The 19,805-nt window shown below is 46.6% G+C and overlaps 1 protein-coding gene across 7 annotated transcripts in view; it reads left to right on the top strand.

The window, feature by feature from the left end:
- LOC147031473 (U2 small nuclear ribonucleoprotein B''-like) overlaps window positions 1–19,805 on the top strand; it is a 121,004-nt gene that overhangs the window by 53,892 nt on the left and 47,307 nt on the right. For all 7 annotated transcript variants that reach the window (XM_085863757.1, XM_085863784.1, XM_085863791.1 and 4 more), the window contains 2 exons: window positions 11,387–11,559; window positions 13,294–13,404. In XM_085863757.1, the coding sequence (XP_085719883.1) occupies window positions 11,387–11,559; window positions 13,294–13,404 (284 nt within the window). The remainder of the gene's footprint in view (window positions 1–11,386; window positions 11,560–13,293; window positions 13,405–19,805) is intronic.

Genomic DNA, 19,805 nt, shown 5'->3' with positions numbered 1-19,805 from the left:
GCACGTTACGCGATCGTTGCCACACGTCGACAGACTTTACTTTTAAGTTACTCGTAGGCTGAAAGACGTCGGTATAATGGATCGTCCTTGCGTCAGCGTCCACGGCCACGGCCAGGACACTTATTTGCAGCATTCTTCAAACTTTTCTTCGGCATGACGAGGATGTTCACACTTCGATGTCTAGCTTGGCTATGATTCTAATTGTCCATCGGCAGCGTCTATTTAAAATAGTCGAGTTTGAGCGTTTTAACACGTTCAGAAGAAACACTTCAAATTTCAAAACCCCAGCATCAAAAAACAAAGGCGAGTGACAGCAATTTAAATCGTTCATTGTAAACAATGAAACTAGCTGAGTGGTACCGTTTAAAAGTCGTTGAGTGTAAAAAAATCCAATTGTTGAGCGCAAGCGTCTACTTTCAATAGTGGAGATGCAGCCATTTAAATCGTTGAGTTTATCATTTAAATCGTTAAACGCAAGGACGATCCATCATAACCCACACCCTCCCCCTCACACTCACCTACTACTGCCAACATGAACAAACTACTACTAATACTGATACTGATACTGATACTGATACTGTTACTGCTGACATGGACATCGACTCAAAAAGGACTCGAAAACACTGTTGGGTTCCCCTTTTATGAGCAGCATTTTTATATACCAATTCCCAAAACCGCTGGGAACACGTCTTTATATGGCAGTTGTAAGCTAGAAACACGTTCATTTATTTTTTTGTCGACCGGAAGACGTCATTGGAATACGTTTACATACGTCGATGTGTGTTGGGACTACGTAAAGAATTGGTTCAAAGCACGTCAAACATAAGTTAGAAATAAGTTTCCCGTAAAAAAGACATTACCGCGACGTGTTTCGACTTATGAGTAGCTTATAAGTAGCCTTTGTGGATGTGTGTAAGCGTCCACATATCGTGTGTAAAACTTATCCCCATCGCATGCGGAACGTGTGTCATACGCCGAGTACGTCGTAAAATTTTGAACATGTTCAAAATTTTACGACGTACTCTACTTACTACGACTTATGATAGCGCATTTAGTGTTGTACTCACGTATACCAAACTTACTCGTACCGTATTTGACGTGCCCCAACGTTTTAGACACACTTTTTGTTACGTCGGCATACGCTGGCAAGATCGCCAAGGTGTGACCGCGATTTTGACCCTTCCATTTCTACGGCAGTTATGATTCGAATCATTGTGCGTCAGCCTTTTAATAGGCTACGTCACGACATCGTCGGCGATGCGTGCAACGCGCTATGCCTAAGTTAGACTATCGTTGGGCATTGGTATTGTAGGCCAACAACAGGTTCAGCATTCGTTGGTATAAGTTATCTATAACACAACGAAACGTTCTGTGTCCGTTACCAATGCGTTATACATAAGACCAAGTCGCTATGAATACGTCCGAATCTTTAATAAAAAACATCAAAAGTTCAACGTAAGCCAGCGTTTTACATACATTTTAATACGTTGCCATCGCTGGCTAAAACGTCAAGGTGTGACCGGGCCTTAACATGATTACATTTTACCTGACGCTGGATTTCCCCAGAACGTCACCTCCTCATTGATCAACATTCCAACGACTCGCTGTGTCTTCGAAACAATCAATCGCTCAGAATTCAATTTTTTTTTCTCCAATGCATCAAATCAATTGCATGGAAAACTTTCATAATCTTTTGTTAGTACAGTATACATATTTATTTTGTTGTTTTGTTGATGAATCGTATGACCAAGAAAGTGGAGGACACTGTTCGATGGGTATTCGAGCACCCATGGAGTGATGGAGAGCAGCATAGTGTGTGCAGTTTTTGGTCATCACAACTCAGGAAGGTCAGAGCTGCCATAAATTAGAGAGGGTTGAGCAAAGAATGACGCGAATGATTCCTGCCGAGCTTGACCGAGCTATGTCGAACAGTGTTGGTAGAGTGCAGCACAGACATTACGGGCCAAATGGCCGCCTCCTATGTCTGATTTCCTTGTTGAACACATAAAAATATATATGTTAATTACCTCCTCCATTAATTCCTTCAGATATTTATCATTTATCAAGCTGGTCTGAATGGATATACACGAGAGGCTTTTTTCACACCGCACTCAGTGAGTTGTATCTGGGTGAGTTATATCAGCCTGGTGTTGGCGCAGTGGTTAGGGCAGCGGCTTGGGATCCAAAAGGTCCTGAGTTCAAGCCCCGTTGGACCACTGAATTAATACACCAGGGGGTTGACTCAGCCTGTCATCCTTCCGCGGTCGGCGAAATGAGTACCAGTGTACTGGGCTGGTGTATACCCCGGTTAAAATAGGTGTACCATATCCCTGTGTCGTAAGAGGCGACCAGGGTTGCGTCAGGAAGGGCATCCGGTGTAAAACATGTGCCAAATCACTATGCGGATCATATGGATGAGTCGCTGTGGCGACCCCGAAAGGAGGGAGCAGCCGAAAGAAGAAGAAGACGACTCAGCGAGTTATATTGTTCTCCCCATGGAGTGCACTGAGTGGGGCATTTCGTTCTCCCCATTGGACGCACAGCAAGGGGGGTATGATACGAGGGGTGGAAGTGGGAAGGACAATACAGTGGGGAACAGAGACATTAGGAGATCTGTGGAAGGGAGAGGGATGGGGCAGAAAACACGGGTTATACTAGAACGGGCACTCATAGAGCGCATACCTTCGCCGCCACTACTTTTTTTGTTCTTGGTATGAGTGTGGGGAACTGGTTTCATATCAATGGTCTTATGACACAAACCACATATCTATAATGTCATGACCCCCCCGACTTTCGGGGGCTACGGACTAAACAACAATCAACTCGCATCGTTTTGGCGAGTCTTCACTCGCAAGCTCGGTGAATACAACGTTTCAACAAGAGAAGGTAATCTCGTTTGATGCTGGTTTCATGCAAATCGAATAAGAATTGACTGAGTTATGCCGAAAACCGCATACTTTTCAAGGGCGTGACCCCCCCCCCCGACATTTTACCCCAACTGGTGACATGTGTTATGACGTCATTGTGTCACAAGATTGGGCATTAAATTCTGAACATTTTGGTGCTGGGTTCATGTAAAGCGGACAGGAATTGACCGCGTTATGACAAAAACCGCATATTTTTCAAGGTCGTGACCCCCTGACCTTTGACCCCTAACCGGTAACAAGAGTATGGGCGTCATTGTGTCATATTGCATATCACAAGATGAGGCGTTGAATTCTGAACATTTTGGCATTAGTTGCATGCAAATTGAATAAAAATTGACCGTGTTATCGTAAAAAGACGATTTTGACCTTTTCTTGACCTTGACCTTGACCTTTGACCCGAACGATCCCAAAATCTAATCGAATGCTTCCTGGCTAATAACCAATCATCCCACCAAATTTCATGCAATTCGGTTTAATACTTTTTGAGTTATACGAATCACAAGATTACAAATAAATAAATACACGCCGACCAAAACATAACCTTTCGCAGAATGCGAAGGTAACAAGACTGACATTACAGGGACTTTCAGGAAGGAAAGCAGGGAATTTGAAGGAGGTGGGCTTGGGGTGGATTAACGGGGGTAGAAAAGATCGAGGGTTTGGATGGGTGATGATGAGAGGTTGTGATGAACAGCTGTTTTGAAGGCTGGGAGGGAAGAATGGGATTGAATAGAGTGAGGGAGTTTATTCCAAAGTTGGAACTCCAATTACACATTCATCACCAATGCAACAATAACAAAATAAACTTTTCTTACCTGAAAATTCCACTGTGGGTGTCTGGGTGACGGGTGGAAGATAACCGCTTCATTGCTGGGCTGTCTATGCTGTCTGGCATACTCTCGGCAGATCCCTTTCAAGTGGTAAAGCCATACAGTATTTAACAAAACAAGGAACCAACACACACACACACACACACACACACACACACACACACACACACACACACACACACCCACACACACACACACACACCCACACACCCACACACACACACACACACACACACACACACACACACACACACACACACACACACACACACACACACACACACACACACACACACCAGGAGCTGCATTGTATTCGTATTACAGTGGGAGAGCAAAGATTCTCCTTCAGAAGAAACTTTGAACACAGCACTGCAGCATGAATGTTTACCCGACACCTTCGCTGATCATGTGATGCATTCTCAACGCATGCACACCGTGCTTCATTCCCTGCTTTTACACCGACTAATGAAATCCAGCATGATGTGCACAAGTCGATACCGGTCTCTGTTATTAAATATTGCCCACCAGCCTCGTAATGATTAAAGAGAACTTATTTGGGGAAAGTTAGTATTGATTTGTACACAATTATTTGATGCATGGGGAGAGCTCAAGCGTTTGGACATCGGGATTGCAGCTCTCTCTGAGGTTCGGAGACCGGATTGCGGTGAGATAATGGTGGGTGGTTACACCTACTATTGGTCTGGTCGCCCTGATGGTTACCATACCCAAGGAGTTGCTGTAGCTGTGTCCAATAAGCTGACCCCAATGATAATTGAGGTAACACCGGTCAACGAGCGTATTATGAGATTAAGGATTCGTCACTCCTTAGGTGTCATTTCCCTGGTCTCTGTTTATGCTCCGACTGAGGCGAGTGATCTCACCGTGAAGGATGCATTCTACGCCTCGCTCGAGTCTGTGGTTGATCAGTGCCCCAGACGAGATACACTTCTAGTCTTGGGGGATTTCAATGCATCGACTAGAACTGATAGGGATGGTTATGAGGTGTGTGTTGGTCCCCATGGATCAGGAACTATGAACCAGAATAGCACTAAGTTCCTTGACTTTGCAAGAAGTCATGGACTTAGGGTGGCTGGTTCATGGTTTCAGCACCCGCAAGCTCATCGCTGGACTTGGTATTCCAACGCTGGCAGTGCGGAAAAGGAGATTGACCATGTCCTCATTGACGGTCGTTGGAGGATGATCCAGAACTTCAGGGTCGACCGGAGTGCTCAGTTCCTCAATACTGACCACAGGCTTGTTGTAGCAACTCTAAAGCTGCACCTTAAATCCTGGAGAATGGTACCATCCCAGCCTAGGCTGGATGTTGGCAAGCTCAGGGATGAGAGAGTAGCTGAGGAGTTTGCGAACAGGCTGAGTGGACACTTGGGGTGGGGGGGGGGGTCCTGAAGAGTTGTGGAGCGCCTTCAAGACCACCGTCCTTGATGTTGCCAGTGGATGTCTTGGAACTCACCGCAGGGCAAAGAAGAATTTTGTCTCTCAAGGGACACTGGATACCATTGACCAGAGTCGCAGGGCCAGGCTGAATGGCAGAGCTGAGCTGTTCAGGGAGCTGAGGCGTAAAACTGTACGTGCACTGAGGGTGGACAAGGAGGCCTATGTGCGAGGAATCTGTGAGGGGGTAGAGCATCACCTGTGGACAGGTGATTCTCGTCCCGCTTACAGGGGAATTTACGCATTGCGTTCATCCAGGCCCATCCCTCGGAGCACTGCAGTTAGAGCAGAGAGTGGTAGGCTCTTGACAGAGGAGTCTGGAGTGAAGGCCCGCTGGGCCGGTTACTTTGTGCGGTTGTACCAGGCTGATCCCCCAGCTGTCGAGTTGGACATCAAGGGTGTTACAAACCCTGTTGCTCACCTTCCAATCAACTGGGGTCCACCTTCGCTTGTGGAAACACAGGCTGCGGTGAACCGGTTGAAACGGGGCAAAGCTCCAGGGATCTGTGGCATCCATGCTGAACTTCTCAAGGCTGGTGGAAATGCTGCACTCGTGTCGTTGCATGCAGTTTGGTGCTCTGCCTGGAACACAGGCATCATCCCAACTGATTGGAAGAGGGGCCTTGTTGTTCCTCTCTGGAAAGGGAAGGGTGATCGCCAAGACTGCAACAACTACCGAGGGGTGACGCTGCTCTCAGTGCCGGGCAAGGTCTTTGCTCGGATAATTCTTGATAGGGTTCGCCACCATCTGCTTGAGCACCAGCGTCCAGAGCAGTCAGGCTTTACACCAAAGAGGTCAACGATTGACCGTATCCTTGCACTTCGTGTCCTCACCGAACGCAGACGAGAGTTTCGGCAGGGGCTGCTTGCAGCCTATGTTGATCTCTGTAAAGCGTTCGATTCAGTGAATCGGGATGTCCTCTGGAGGATTCTTGGTCTTCGTGGGGTGCCACCAAAACTGATCGATCTGATGTCTGAACTCTACTCTGGTACTGCGAGTGCTGTGAAGTGTGGTGGTACCACCTCTGACTTATTTCCAGTTATTACTGGAGTTCGTCAGGGATGTGTACTGGCCCCCACACTTTTCAGCACTTGTATGGACTGGATTTTAGGGAGGATGTTAGAGATCAAGCTGCGGTGCATCATTTGGGAATGTCAAGATCTCCAACCTTGATTTTGCAGATGATGCAGTCATCTTTGCGGAGACTTTAGATATCCTTTTGGGGGCCCTCGAGGTGCTGAATGAGGAGTCGGAGCTGCTGGGATTACGGGTTTCTTGGGTCAAAACTAAGATCCAGGCTTTCGGTGACGTATTGGATGCTGCTGTCCTGTCTGTGTCTGTTTGTGGTGAGGATGTTGAGGTCGTGGAGAGATTCACTTACCTTGGCAGTGGTATTCATGTCTCTGCTGGCTGTGAGTCGGAGGTCAATAGATTTCTGGGTCGGGCCTGGGGAGTCATGGATTCACTGGATCATGGGGTGTGGCGCTGCCGGTACCTGTGCGGGAGGACGAAAGTCCGAGTCTTCAGGTCCTTGGTACTTCCAGTCTTGCTCTATGGATGCCAGACTTGGACTCTGACCAAGGATCTGAGATGGAAACTTAATTCCTTTGGTACCAGGTCTCTTCAGAGAATCCTTGGCTATCGCTTGTCAGATTTTGTGTCCAACGGGCGGTTTCTGAGAGAGACTCTGAGATTTGTTCCCTGCATAGTCCGTGAGCGTCAGATGCGGCTGTATGGACATGTGGCTCGTTTTCCTGACGCTGATTCTGCTCACGAGATTCTCTCAGCGAGGGAGTCTCATGAGTGGAGGAGGCCAGTGGGCCGACCACGTGCCTCGTGGTTGCAGCAGGTTGACCATCATCTCAAGGAGGTGGGGATGGGCCTGGCATCTGCCTGGGGGATCGCCAGACGGAGACCCCTGGAGTACCGGCCGAAAGTGGACGCAGCGACGCGCTGTTCTGGCACATGCTCCCATACCTGACCTGACCTGAGCATCCTGCATCTGGCCCTGTGTGAATTGTACAAAGCAATCTATTTTGTATTATACTCGCAGATACCCGTCTATGATGGGTGTGGGGGACAGGATGGATTGTACTACTCGGTTACGGTAGTTTCTCTGGATGTTTTGCGCCGCATTCAACAGCTCAGTTCATATTGGTGGCGTGTCTGGGTGCCCATAGGGGCGTTTGAGATTGTTGGCCTTGACGTATCGTGCCGGATGAGTGACACAAACGATTTGACATATTCATCATTTCTATATTACCTCCATCAACAGATTAATAACATGGCAGGATAAAAGTTGTAAATGCTGAGTTGAACAAATGTCCTGAACTCATGGATTTGGTTGAGTAAAGCACGTCGTCTGGGACCCGGCCATCGGTTTGCCGCGGAAGGCTGCTGATTGTGACGTCATCGATTCCCTCTTTGAAAAGTCTATCTATATTCGAGTTTTTATCCCCCGCCGCGTGGCGGAAGGGGGGATATTTTTGTCACCCAGGTCGTCCGGCTGTCCGTCCGGGCGTAAACATTTATAGCTGTGAGTGCGATAACTCATAAACTGTTCACCATATCGATTTGAAATCTGGGTCACACATGTACCACCTGAGAAGGAAGAACCCTATTGATTTTGGGCGTGGCCGGATCCAAGATGGCCGACTGGGGCGGCCATCTTGAAAAAATGTTTTTGGAATAAATGGAAAACCGCTTATCTGATTTAAATTATTTTTGGTTACTACGTTCCTCACCCCTGGGGAACTTTTTTTGAGATTATGACCAAATGGTGTCTTGTTTCCAATTCACCTCCCTCGTTATCTGGAATATGTATGACCTTTTTCATTCAATGGTGGGGGATTCCCCATCTCTGATGGTATATTTTGAATCTGCTATCACCTGCGTAAATACATGGAACACATAATGTGAAGATTTCAGAAGTATGAACAGAATATGTTCAGAGAAAAGTGTTTTGGAAGTTACAGGCTTACGCCCATTATATTAAGATTCTTGCAAAAAAGTGTCCCCTACCCATCGGTACCCATGCTTGATTGAGGGTGTTTTCCCAAATACTGTTACGAATCTGGAAGCCATGAGCACTCAACATACAGGTCCTATAGAACAGTTATATCGGTAAGTATGTGTTTCTCGTTCGGGTCCCGTCCCTTGTTTAATGGGTAATTAAAGGTACATGCGCTGTGAGTTATTTTTATAGATAGGATTTTTACACTTCTAACAATGATAACAACGACATCTTCACTTCCATCCTGACGCCATAATGCTCGCGGCATTCTTCGCGTGCTCGCCAGCAAGCGTGGGTGGAGCTTACCGTAGGCATGGCGTCCCTTTTGCCAATCGGCAAGGAGCGGGCGTTTCACCCGCCCCGTTTCCGACTGCACCAACGTAATTAGGCACGCGGCCGAAGGCGAGGAGGTGGGCGGAGCCTCCGTCGCTTCGGCTCGAAGCTCCAGCCAATGATCAGAGGGCGAGCACTACACGCGCGCCTCAGCCAATGGGGAGGCGGCCACGTGCCGTGTGACCCCTCGTCCAATCAGGAGGCGAGTGGTCAGAAGAGGAGGCCCCTCCCTCCTCGAGAGAAAGGTGGGTGATTTTGGATGAAGGGGAGATTAATCTCGTCGTCGCCGGTGCCTGCTCTCATCTCGTCCTGTCACTGGAGTCTGGTTCTTCTTCAGCTCGAGCGCGTGGTCTGCTTGAGCGCAGAACTCATCGCTCGACGCTTCTGGTCTCGTGTCGTCGCTGGTGCTGGCCTGGTCGCATCTCGACGCGGCTGGTCTCGTCCTGGTTCGCTCGTTTCATCGAAGACCGCACGAGGTAGGAAGGTCCCTTTCATTTATTTTGGGTTTGTGTCTGTCTGTGGGCCCTGTCTGTAAGTAGGAATTGTTTAAGTGCTCTTTGCTGTACATACTTGCATCTCGATTAGTCGTGATAACTCTGTCTTTATGTGCTTCCCTCCTTCCCCACCTACTGTTAATAAATACCCCTTTTGTTGAATGTTTCAGCTCGTTTCTGTCCTTTCCTTCATTGGTTTAGCAAGGTGCGTGTTGGGGAATTAAAGAAGGCCGTTGTTGCCATAGTGGTGTGCACTTGGGACCGACGGGACCTCGGTGACCATTCGCTCAGGTCACGCACGGGTGGAGCATGGAAACGACTCGTCCCATTCGATGTCCGTCGAGGGTGTGGATACTCGGTAGCTCGCCACGTGGGTCTCTAGGTATTTTGAAGTTTGACAAATAACCCTGTCCTACGTGGTGGAATTATTGACTATTCATGGTCCTGTAAGGGACCCGTACCTTTCGGAGTTTTCCGAACGGTACGATTTCGATTCCGGGTCTTCGGTAGAGTCGACCCTACTGCTCCACCTAACGGTCGTGTTCGCAACCGATACCCGGCCTGCAACAACACAACCAGTGAGGACAGATGGACCCATTTCATCCTGACTAACGACAGCTGTCTGCCCATGAATGAAGAAGTCCTGCGGACGTTGTCAGGTGAAACGGTCACTTACCTCAGCGCAAGCTTGCGTACCCCCATTCTCCCTTTTTGTGTCTTCTGACTCGCTTGGTTTGTTCCGTTTATCTTGTTGACCCTCGTCCCTTTGCTTTTCGATATAAAAATATATCTGTTAAAAGGTAAGAGTGTTTCAGCCATTTGCTTTCCGTGTGCGTTTGCCATTAATTTGGGTGACCTTGGGGAATGGTAAAGTAAATTGGTCATGAACCCAGTACCAGACGGGAAACTTTTACATGAAATGGAGTTGTCTCGGCCATTTGAGTGCGTCACTCGGGGTTGATCTCCGGAAGTGAAACAGATTCGACCTTACTACCACCGAAAGGATGAACCGTCAGTCTTCAGTGGCTGTTTGTTGTGGGGAACATGTGTAATTGTACCCCAATCATTACACACTTTGGTCCTGGGACAGCTACACAAAAGACACATTGGGGTAGTGAAGATTATAATGATGAAGGCATTGTCAGGTAGCTACGTGTGGTGGCCCTCTATTGACAGATGTTGAACAGATGGCTAAGTGCTCAAAACATGCCACAGGTGACACCTTTGCTTCCATGGGAGTGAAAAGGTGTCACCTGGGTCATGGGAGAGTTTGCACGTGCTAATCTTGGCCGTTTCTTGATGCTATGTTATGTAGCAACAGTGCAACATCTGGAATGCTCCTTGGGCAACAAAGGGAGAGAGTCCTGCAAAAAATGTTTCTTGGCAGACGACTTTATACAAGGTTGGATGCTGTGAAGCCTGACATCAGGCTGAGGGAGAATGATTGACTTTTTCATTGGGCCCTTGGTGAAGGTAAAGGAAGGTAACTTGTGTGAATTTCTGCTGGAACAGCCTGCACTTGTTCACCACTACATTCACGATCAGAAGTGAGTAACTGGGGCAGTCAGGTCCAGATCGTATCCCTTAAATTATGATGTTGCATTTGGAACCGTCACGCAGATTAAATGCAAGATACTGGGTTTAGCTGTGGAGTTAAACCTTCCAATCGGTCGACCCTCCTGTAAGATTGGAGACGGAGGTGTCGGAGTCGAAAGAAATGATTCCTGCACCGGCAAGAACATTGCCTACTGAGACCGATTCTACGTTGGCATCGACTGGTGCTGCATCTCGACCAACGGAGGCTACTCTGGGGATGAGGTGGTATCTCGAGAGACAGCGTAAGGCTCCAGAGAGAGTGGATCTGTGAAGTGATTTCAGTGATGGTGCAAACATTCCCATCAAAGGGATGGAATACAAGGTTGAAAAACGATTATTTGTAAAATTTTAATCACCAAAACGTTTGAAAAATTCTGCAAAGGAGCCCGGGTCAACCGTTGTCATGTTAGCCCATTGCCGGTCATGCTAATGCGACGAAACCACTTCCCACAAACGGTGACACCCCCGCCCTTCGTTAGATGGGTTACCTATACCTCCATGAAATCTTTCTCCCATCCCTCAATAAAAATTTCTCATACAATATTGTGACCTACCTCCCTCCTTCCCCTCCCCACCCCCCCCACTCCATCTCTCACATTTCCTTTATGTTGGACCACTTACTCTCCCTTTATATGAACCTTCCTCTTTATTTATGCAAGATACTCTTCCCTCCTTGCTCCCAGCTCCCAATGACTAATTCTGGTTCTTCTCTGCCCCTTGTTCCAATTTGTGTTGGGCAGAGATGCGGAAAGCACTGTTTGCAGTGTTCTCTCAGTTTGGTGAGATTTTGGATGTGGTGATGCGGAAGCGCTTAAAACTTCGCGGACAGGCATTCATCGCATTCCGTCACCAGGAGAGCGCAACCAATTCCTTACGCACCATGTATGGATTTCCACTCTTCGGCATGCGTATGGTGCGTTGGTGTGTGATGCATGTACACACTGCTATATTAGTAGGGAACATCCAATACATGACTGTTTGTTTGGTCCTTCATAATTTTAGCCATCCCTGCAGCATTCCCTCTTTCAGATTGATATACTGGTGACAATTTTAAGTGGTGTGTACTTGAGTGTGGTTGTCATTTATAAGAAGAAAAACAAGTCTCCAAATTTTGGGAAAGGTTTATGTTTACCAACGGAGTCATCCGTCTATTACGTGCAAAACTTTTGACCACCCCACCAATCTCAAAAGCTCCAACTCGATACATGCTCCTTCACTTCCCGAACTCAGCTCATTTTGTCGTCCCCCCCCCCCCCAAAAAAAATACATCTTTGCTTCCCTTTTCTCATCACACTCGACTCATCAAAATGTTCTCTCTCCTTGCGTCAAATCGGTTCAGTCATGAGACATGGGGGAGAGAAGCAGTTTGGCACGATGCAGTGAAGCCGGAGTGGGGTGCACTTGGATGAGTGCAAGATAGATGACGTAGAAGCAGGCTTTGTTGTTGCACAATACTTGCTGATTTGTTTTTTTTTTCCTCTCTGCAATAATCTGAGACCGCAGAGGGAGCTAAACCAGACGGAGGTAGTCACAGACGTGTCTGACATACAAGAATAGCAGACCTTTGTACTTCAGCCTCATTCCAGGATATTCCAATAATGTTGAGCTTTGGGCTCTATCAAATTAAGGAGAGACATGTGAAGCTGGAGCACCAGTCCAAAGGGGAGAGCAGTACTCCATTGAGCTGCAGACCAGGGCCTTGGAGACTGAGTAGTTTTGATTTTCAAGGAAAAACTTGATAAGATATATTCCAGAGCTGATTTTGAAGCCAGCTTTGTTATGTTTTTTTTTTTTTCCTCATAAGAGGTTATGGCTGATTCTGAAGTTGAGAAGTTGAAGAGACTGAACCTCAGTCACAGGTGAAGCCTAGTGTTGGCTTAATGGTTAGGGTGGCGGGCTTGGGATCTTCGGGTCCTGAGTTGGAGCCCTGTTTGCCACTGAATTAACACCAGGTGGGGTTTCCTCAGCCTATCATCCTTCCGAGGTCTGCGAAATGAGCACCAGTGTACTGGTATAGGGGCACAGCATCAGCGGCATCGTCACGCCCCAACAAAATGATAGGTATTCGGCAACCAAGCTGCCATACATAAGAAGAAGAAGTTACAGGTGGGTTAGTTTGAGCCTTCTGGAGTGACAGGGTGAGACTGAGATTTTATCAGACCAGCCTCTCCTCGTTTCCAGATTAGCAGAAAGGGACACAGCTGCTGTCTGCTGATTTGTCGGATGGGGTTACTGTATGGCATTGTGTGGAGTTGTCTGTAAAAAGGAAGACCCCTTCATTTAGGAACTTTCAGAACTTCCTTCTCTAAATGTACAGAAAAATATTCATTTTGATATTATGTCTGCAACATTATTAATTTTCCAGTTAATGCTTCATGATATACGAGATGTTTTTATTCCAATATTTCGATGAGAATTAAAACTTGATAGAAAACTGTAGAAGGTACATTTAATTTACACCTTTTTCTCATTGTGTAAAGTTTAATCGATTTGTGCAATTTTTAGAATCTAACCATTGAGGATCGGTGTTATTTTGGTTAAAATGATTATGCTATCCTTTGTGGTGTTGTATATATATTTTTTTATAATGATAATTTTTATTTTTTAATACAACTTATCGAACCTGCAATTTCTTGACATCCATCAGTGTATTCAGTATGCCAAGACTGATGCAGACGCAGTGACCAAGATGAAGGGAACGTTCGTTCCACGACCAGTGACTGAGAAACCTCGTGAGAACCCCGTTCCAAAGAAAAAGGTACGCTGCACTGGTACACACTGTGCAATATTTTCTGGGTAGATATACATTAACAATGATTGATCTTTGGAGACTTGCAATTTGACTGATCATTCTCTTTTGTTTATTTATTTATTTATTTATTGGAGTTAGGGCTGTGGTCGTCATTGGAAAAAAATTATCAAATTAAACTTAAAAATCAAATCAAATCAGCTAGAATGGCTCGCTTTTGTGATTGCAGGTTGCTCACGTCAGGACACGTTTATATTATTCTTGTTATCAAGGACAGTATCAGTAACTTCAAAGGTGCATCCTAATATGTTAAACTAGAAAGCATCTGAAAATGCAAAAGCCCATCAACAACCACTTTGTGTTCAAACTTCTTCCATCCCTTAAATTATGATGTTTATGATTATGTTTAAATATAAATATGATTAGGATTGATTATGATTTTTTGATATTGTTGCGGGGTCGGGTGAGAAGACCACTAGGTGGGGGAAACTACGTCGATTCCTACCAGACTCCCCGGAATTGTAGGCCATCGCTCGCAGATAATTCCGTGACGTGGCGGGTCGCTTAACCAACCGTGGACGCCAATACCAAACTGCGTGGCGTAGGGTCCTCCTGTCGAGAATGAAGTTACCTAATTAACCACGCTGTTTCGACTACCGGGGAACCACGCCCTCGGTGCGCTTTGCCCGAACCGGATCACTCTACCAACTACTGACTACCTTTCCAGATTGGATGCAGTCGAGCGGCACTACCAAGGACGTACCAGCTCGAACAGGCGTCGTCAACCTAAACCAGGCCACGTTCGGGCCACCTCGCGGGCTGCACCCCCCTCCCAACCCAAAAAAATAACAAACACACCTAAAATAAATGTAATTGTAAATTGAACCTTAAGACTTGCAGTAATCACAATGTGAAACAATTAATGTGAAGGCTCGTGATTCTTTGATGCAGACAGAGTCAATGTCCGGCTTGATGGAGGAGGAGGCCAGGAGGAGGACGACGTCTTGAAGATGAGCGTTTGTAAGCTGTGCTCTCGTCTTGTTCTTCGTCAGCTTCATGCGGCTGAACTGCTGCTCGCAAGAGTATGTGGACCCGAACAATGAAGCTAAGCGCAGGGCCTCCCTAACAAGATCCGGGAAAGCACGGGAGACAGAGCGAGTGCCAGAACTTCATTGGCGACAAAAGGGCAAACTTTGCGCGGTGGCTCTCTGAGCACTGGAGCTCAATGAGCTCCAGCTGAAGGTCGTCAGCTACATCCACAGAATCCACATCAAACGGAGCAGAGAATAGCTTGAACTCTTTCTCACAGGCGCGCACATCTTTGAAGCATCTCTCGAACTCGCCTCGCAGCTCAGACAGGGCAGTGGCGTAGCGATGGCAGGCAGCGGGGGTCGGGCGCAGCTCAGCCAATCGGGCGAAGTGAGTGAATTTGTTCTGGTTGAGCTGATGCTCCCACAGGCGAAGTTTGCATTCGAATGCCTTCACGAAGGCGGGAAGGTCAGGTACCAAGACATCTTTACCCTGCAGATGGATGTTCAGCTCGTTTAGATGTCTAGTAATGTCCACCAGGAACCTGAGGTCACACACCCATGCGGGATCCTCGAACTGAAGGACAGGATTGCCCTTCTCCCGCAGGGAAGACGCCAGCTCATCCCTCAGGCTGAAGACTCTCTCCAACATCTTTCCTCGGCTGAGCCAACGGACCTCGCAGAAGTACATCACGTCGCCGAACTCTGCCTCAGCATCAGCCAGGAGATCGCGGAACTGTCTGGTTGAGAGCTCGGGCGCAAACAAAGTTCACCGTCATGACCTCCGTAATGGTTACAGACTTGGCGCACAGAGCCTCCTGGGTGCACCAGACAGGGAAAGCGCTTCACATCCTGCTGGTGTCCAAGGCTGCGCAGGTACTTCACAAGAAGCGCTGCAAAGCCTTTCTTGTTGCCGACCATGGCGGGCGCTCCATCGGTCATGATGCCGCACATGCGAGAGAGGTCGAGGTCAGCCTCCTTCAGCCAGTCTGTGACTGCCTTGCACACGTCGGCACCAGTGGTGGTACCGCTGAGTGGGATGAGTTGGTTGAACTCCTCAAAGGTGATGAAGTCGTCCCTGCCGCCGCGGAAGAAGATGGCAAGCTGAGCCGTGTCCTTGATGTCAGTCGACTCGTCCAAGGCAATGGAGAAGAAGCGAGCGGACTGACACATGTCGTTCAGGGTGCCCGGGACATCGGTGGCCATCTCCTCTATGCGGCGGGTCAAGCTCCTGGCAGGCAGGCCGATGGCCGCAAACTCTCTCGACTTGTCAGGACACACGTCCTCAACCACGGCCATCATGCACTCCTTGAGGAATTCACCTTCGGTAAACGGTTTGAGGTTGGTGGCCACAAGGTGTGCAACACGGTAGCTGGCCCGGGTGTTGCTCTGAGCAGCCGCTTGCGTCGAAGAGACGCTCCTCTTCATGAAGGGACTCTGCTTCTCCAGCTGGGTACTCAGACGCCCGAACTCTGCCTTCTTGTGGTCAGGCAACGCAGCTTGCATGGGGTGCAACGAAGTGAAGTGACGCTTCACGTTGCACACCTTCATGACGGCGAGGGTCTTGTGGCAGATGATACACAAAGCCTTTCCCTTGCGCTCGACGAAGAAGAACGCTTCCCATTCCTTTTTGAAGGAGCGGTTCTCGTCTAACAGCTTCCTCTTCTTCATAGTGAGGCTACCTTCAGCCATCTGAAACAACAACGAAAAAATATTTTAGACCAAGTTAAGTGGACTCGAAGCGAAAATAATTTATTGTGACGTACAGAGACTGTGATATATGTGGAAGAATCATATGTCCACATGTGTTAAATTTGCCGTCGGTTCAGAAAAAATGTTTCGCGGGCCGCACCTAATGGAAATCCGGACAAGGCGCCGCGGGCCGCACGGGAGGAGCTCGCGGGCCGCATTTGGCCCGTGGACCGCAGGTTGCCGACCTCGGGGCTAGAAGGAACGGATTATCGGGAATAAAGACCTGGCTAAACTCAGATTCGAACCATGCTGCACCAATGGAGGAAAAGACAAAGATGAGCTGGGAACATTTCTACAATTATTTATTTGCAACAATAAGCAGGGAAAAGAATGTGGCACAAAAAAAAGGTTTATTCGGTATGTCATGCAGGGGAAAGATGAGAGGTGTGGTTGGGGCAATTTTACAAGCAACTTATAAAAGCGGATACTGTACAGAGTTGACGTGAGATTAATAAAGACAATAAATACACCAATGAAGATCTGAAACAGGCTTATCTAACGGACAGGCACCAACACACTCAGACACGCACTCGGACAACATAAACCCAATGAAAAGAAAAGGACCTTTTGCAGCCCGGGCGGGTGGGAGTTGAGGTCACAGTTTTTGGTACCTGGGCATTTCAAATGAAGGGATGCTCCGTGGTGCGGCACCCAACAAAAGCTGTGCAGTTCGGTCCACAGCCGTGCGTGTGGTAATCATGTCTGGCAGAGTTCATAGAGGCGAGAGATGAGTAGTAGGCAGGACCAGATGAGAGGCTTGGTCGAGGTCGTGTGAGCGAGGACCAGTACAGTAGGCGGGCTGTCGAGGCGAGACGTAGGCAGAGTCAAGCAGCCGGAACACCTTCGCAACAACTCACAATTCTCTTCAACCTCTCCAACTTTCACTTTGACTTCGACCACAACAACTCGCAATTCTCTTCAACCTCCCCAACTTCATAATTACAACGACAACGACCAACTCGGAGGTCTGTGCTTTATACAGCCTGGTGCTTGGGGAGGAGCCATGGCAAAACCGACGTCGTCAGATCCGAGCATCCCGATTGGACCGGTCCTTCATGTGGTCCGCCTTTCTTGGCGGGGTTTCGGCCAGGCGCCGGTCTGGCCCACCCATGCCGCGCGTATCTGGGTTTGGAAAGGTGGAAGCTGATACGAACGTCGGGATTTTTCCTCTGAAAATAAGTCGCTGGATAGACGGTGGTACGCCATGGTAAGTGAGACAAGGGTGCGAGGAAATTCACCTCAGAAAATAAATGAGGAAGAGTGGGAAGTGGAATGGAGGGGAAAATGATTTCATAAAATAATAGGGAAAAAATGATTTATTAATCCCAACTATAGCCCATCGCAACACACTCCCTCGTCTTCCCACTAGACAAAAGGTAGGGACCTAACTGCACGTATATTAATGAAATAACTGACTGGACAACTGTATGTTGTATGCATACGGTTCTGATAACCGTAACGATATAAATTATGATTATGATAGTATATAATAAAAATATATCATAATATATATATATATATATATATATATATATATATATATATATATATATATATATATATATATATATATATATATATTATGATTAATGTTGATGATGTTTACATGATGAAAAAGGCTAAAACAAAAAAAAAATTACGATTCAGGTGACCTCTACCTATTGACCTCAAAAGCAATCGGCTTGAGTGACCCAATATGCAAACCCTGCTCAAATTTCAAGTCAATCGGATGAAAATTGATTTTATGCAACCTTGACCTTTGACCTTTTGATCTATTAAAAACAAAATCCGTTTCTACCTTTTGATTGGTGAACCAATTCAGTGACCCAATATGCAAGTTCTTTAAAATCTCGGTCAATTGGTTTTAAATTGATTTTATGTGATGCTGACCTTTGACCTTTTGACCAAATTATTAATTCGTCTACTCCAAATTCTCATAATAAAGCTTTGTTGAAAATTTGATGACAAAAGCTCAAATGGTTAAAAAAAAACAAGCTCAAATGAGCTAAGATCCTCGTCCTCTTAAGGCCCTGTCACACCTTGACGTTTTAGCCAACGTATGCCGATTTTTGAATTTTTTTTCTAAAACGCTGGCACACGTTGAATACGTTATGGGTAAGTTTTGATAACATTGAGAGCACGCTGAAAAACACTGCCATACGTCGTTGTACGCTGGCTTTAAACGTTGTACTTTTTGGTTGTCCTCAAATTTTTTCATGCTTGAAATTTCACGACTTATGCCGGCGTATGACTCACACGTTCCGCTACGCTGGCCACAAGTTGTATGCACGGTCTGCGATCGTTGACAGACGTCAACACATGCTACTTGTAAGTTAATCATAAGTTGAGACACGCCGAGGTAATGTTTAGCGTACCCGAAACTTATTTCTAACCTATGATTAACGTGTTGTTGGCACGTTACGCGATCGTTGCCACACGTCGACAGACGTTACTTTTAAGTTACTCATAGGCTGAAAGACGTCGGTATAATGGATCGTCCTTGCGTCAGCGTCCACGGCCACGGCCACGACACTTATTTGCAGCATTCTTCAAACTTTTCTTCGGCATGACGAGGATGTTCACACTTCGATGTCTAGCTTGGCTATGATTCCAATTGTCCATCGGCAGCGTCTATTTAAAATAGTCGAGTTTGAGCGTTTTAACACGTTCAGAAGAAACGCTTCAAATTTCAAAACCCCAACGTCAAAAAACAATAGCGAGTGACAGCAATTTAAATCGTTCATTGTAAACAATGAAAATAGTTGAGTGGTACCGTTTAAAAGTCGTTGAGTGTAAAAAAAAAATCCAATTGTTGAGCGCAAGCGTCTACTTTCAATAGTGGGGTTTGAGCGATTTAGCACGTTCAATAGAAACGATTAAAATTTCGGAGCGCCAGCGTCAAAAAACAAAGGCGAGTGACAGCAATTTAAATCGTTCATTGTAAACAATGAAAATAGCTGAGTGGTACCGTTTAAAAGTCGTTAAGTGTAAAAAAAAAAAAAAAATCCAATTGTTGAGCGCAAGCGTCTACTTTCAATAGTGGAGATGCAACCATTTAAATCGTTGAGTTTATCATTTAAATCGTTAAATCGTTAAACGCAAGGACGATCCATCATAACCCACACCCTCCCCCTCACACTCACCTACTACTGCCAACATGAACAAACTACTACTAATACTAATACTAATACTGATACTGATACTGATACTGCTGACATGGACATCGACTCAAAAAGGACTCGAAAACACTGTTGGGTTCCCCTTTTATATACCAATTCCCAAAACCGCTGGGAACACGTCTTTATATGGCAGTTGTAAGCTAGAAACACATTCTTTTTTTTTTTTTTTTGTCGACCGGAAGACGTCATTGGAATACGTCTACATACGTCGACGTGTGTTGGGACTACGTAAAGAATTGGTTCAAAGCACGTCAAACATAAGTTAGAAATAAGTTTCGCGTAAAAAAGACATTACCGCGACGTGTTTCAACTTATGAGTTGCTTATAAGTAGCCTTTGTGGACGTGTGTAAGCGTCCGCATATCGTGTGTAAAACTTATCCCCATCGCATGCGGAACGTGTGTCATACGCTGAGTACGTCGTAAAATTTTGAACATGTTTAAAATTTCTTG

This window comes from Eptatretus burgeri, chromosome 2 (assembly GCF_056783735.1).
Source record: "Eptatretus burgeri isolate ZD-2024b chromosome 2, Ebu_testis_v1, whole genome shotgun sequence".
NCBI lineage: Eukaryota > Metazoa > Chordata > Myxini > Myxiniformes > Myxinidae > Eptatretus > Eptatretus burgeri.
This window is presented reverse-complemented; position numbering and strand designations above follow the sequence as displayed.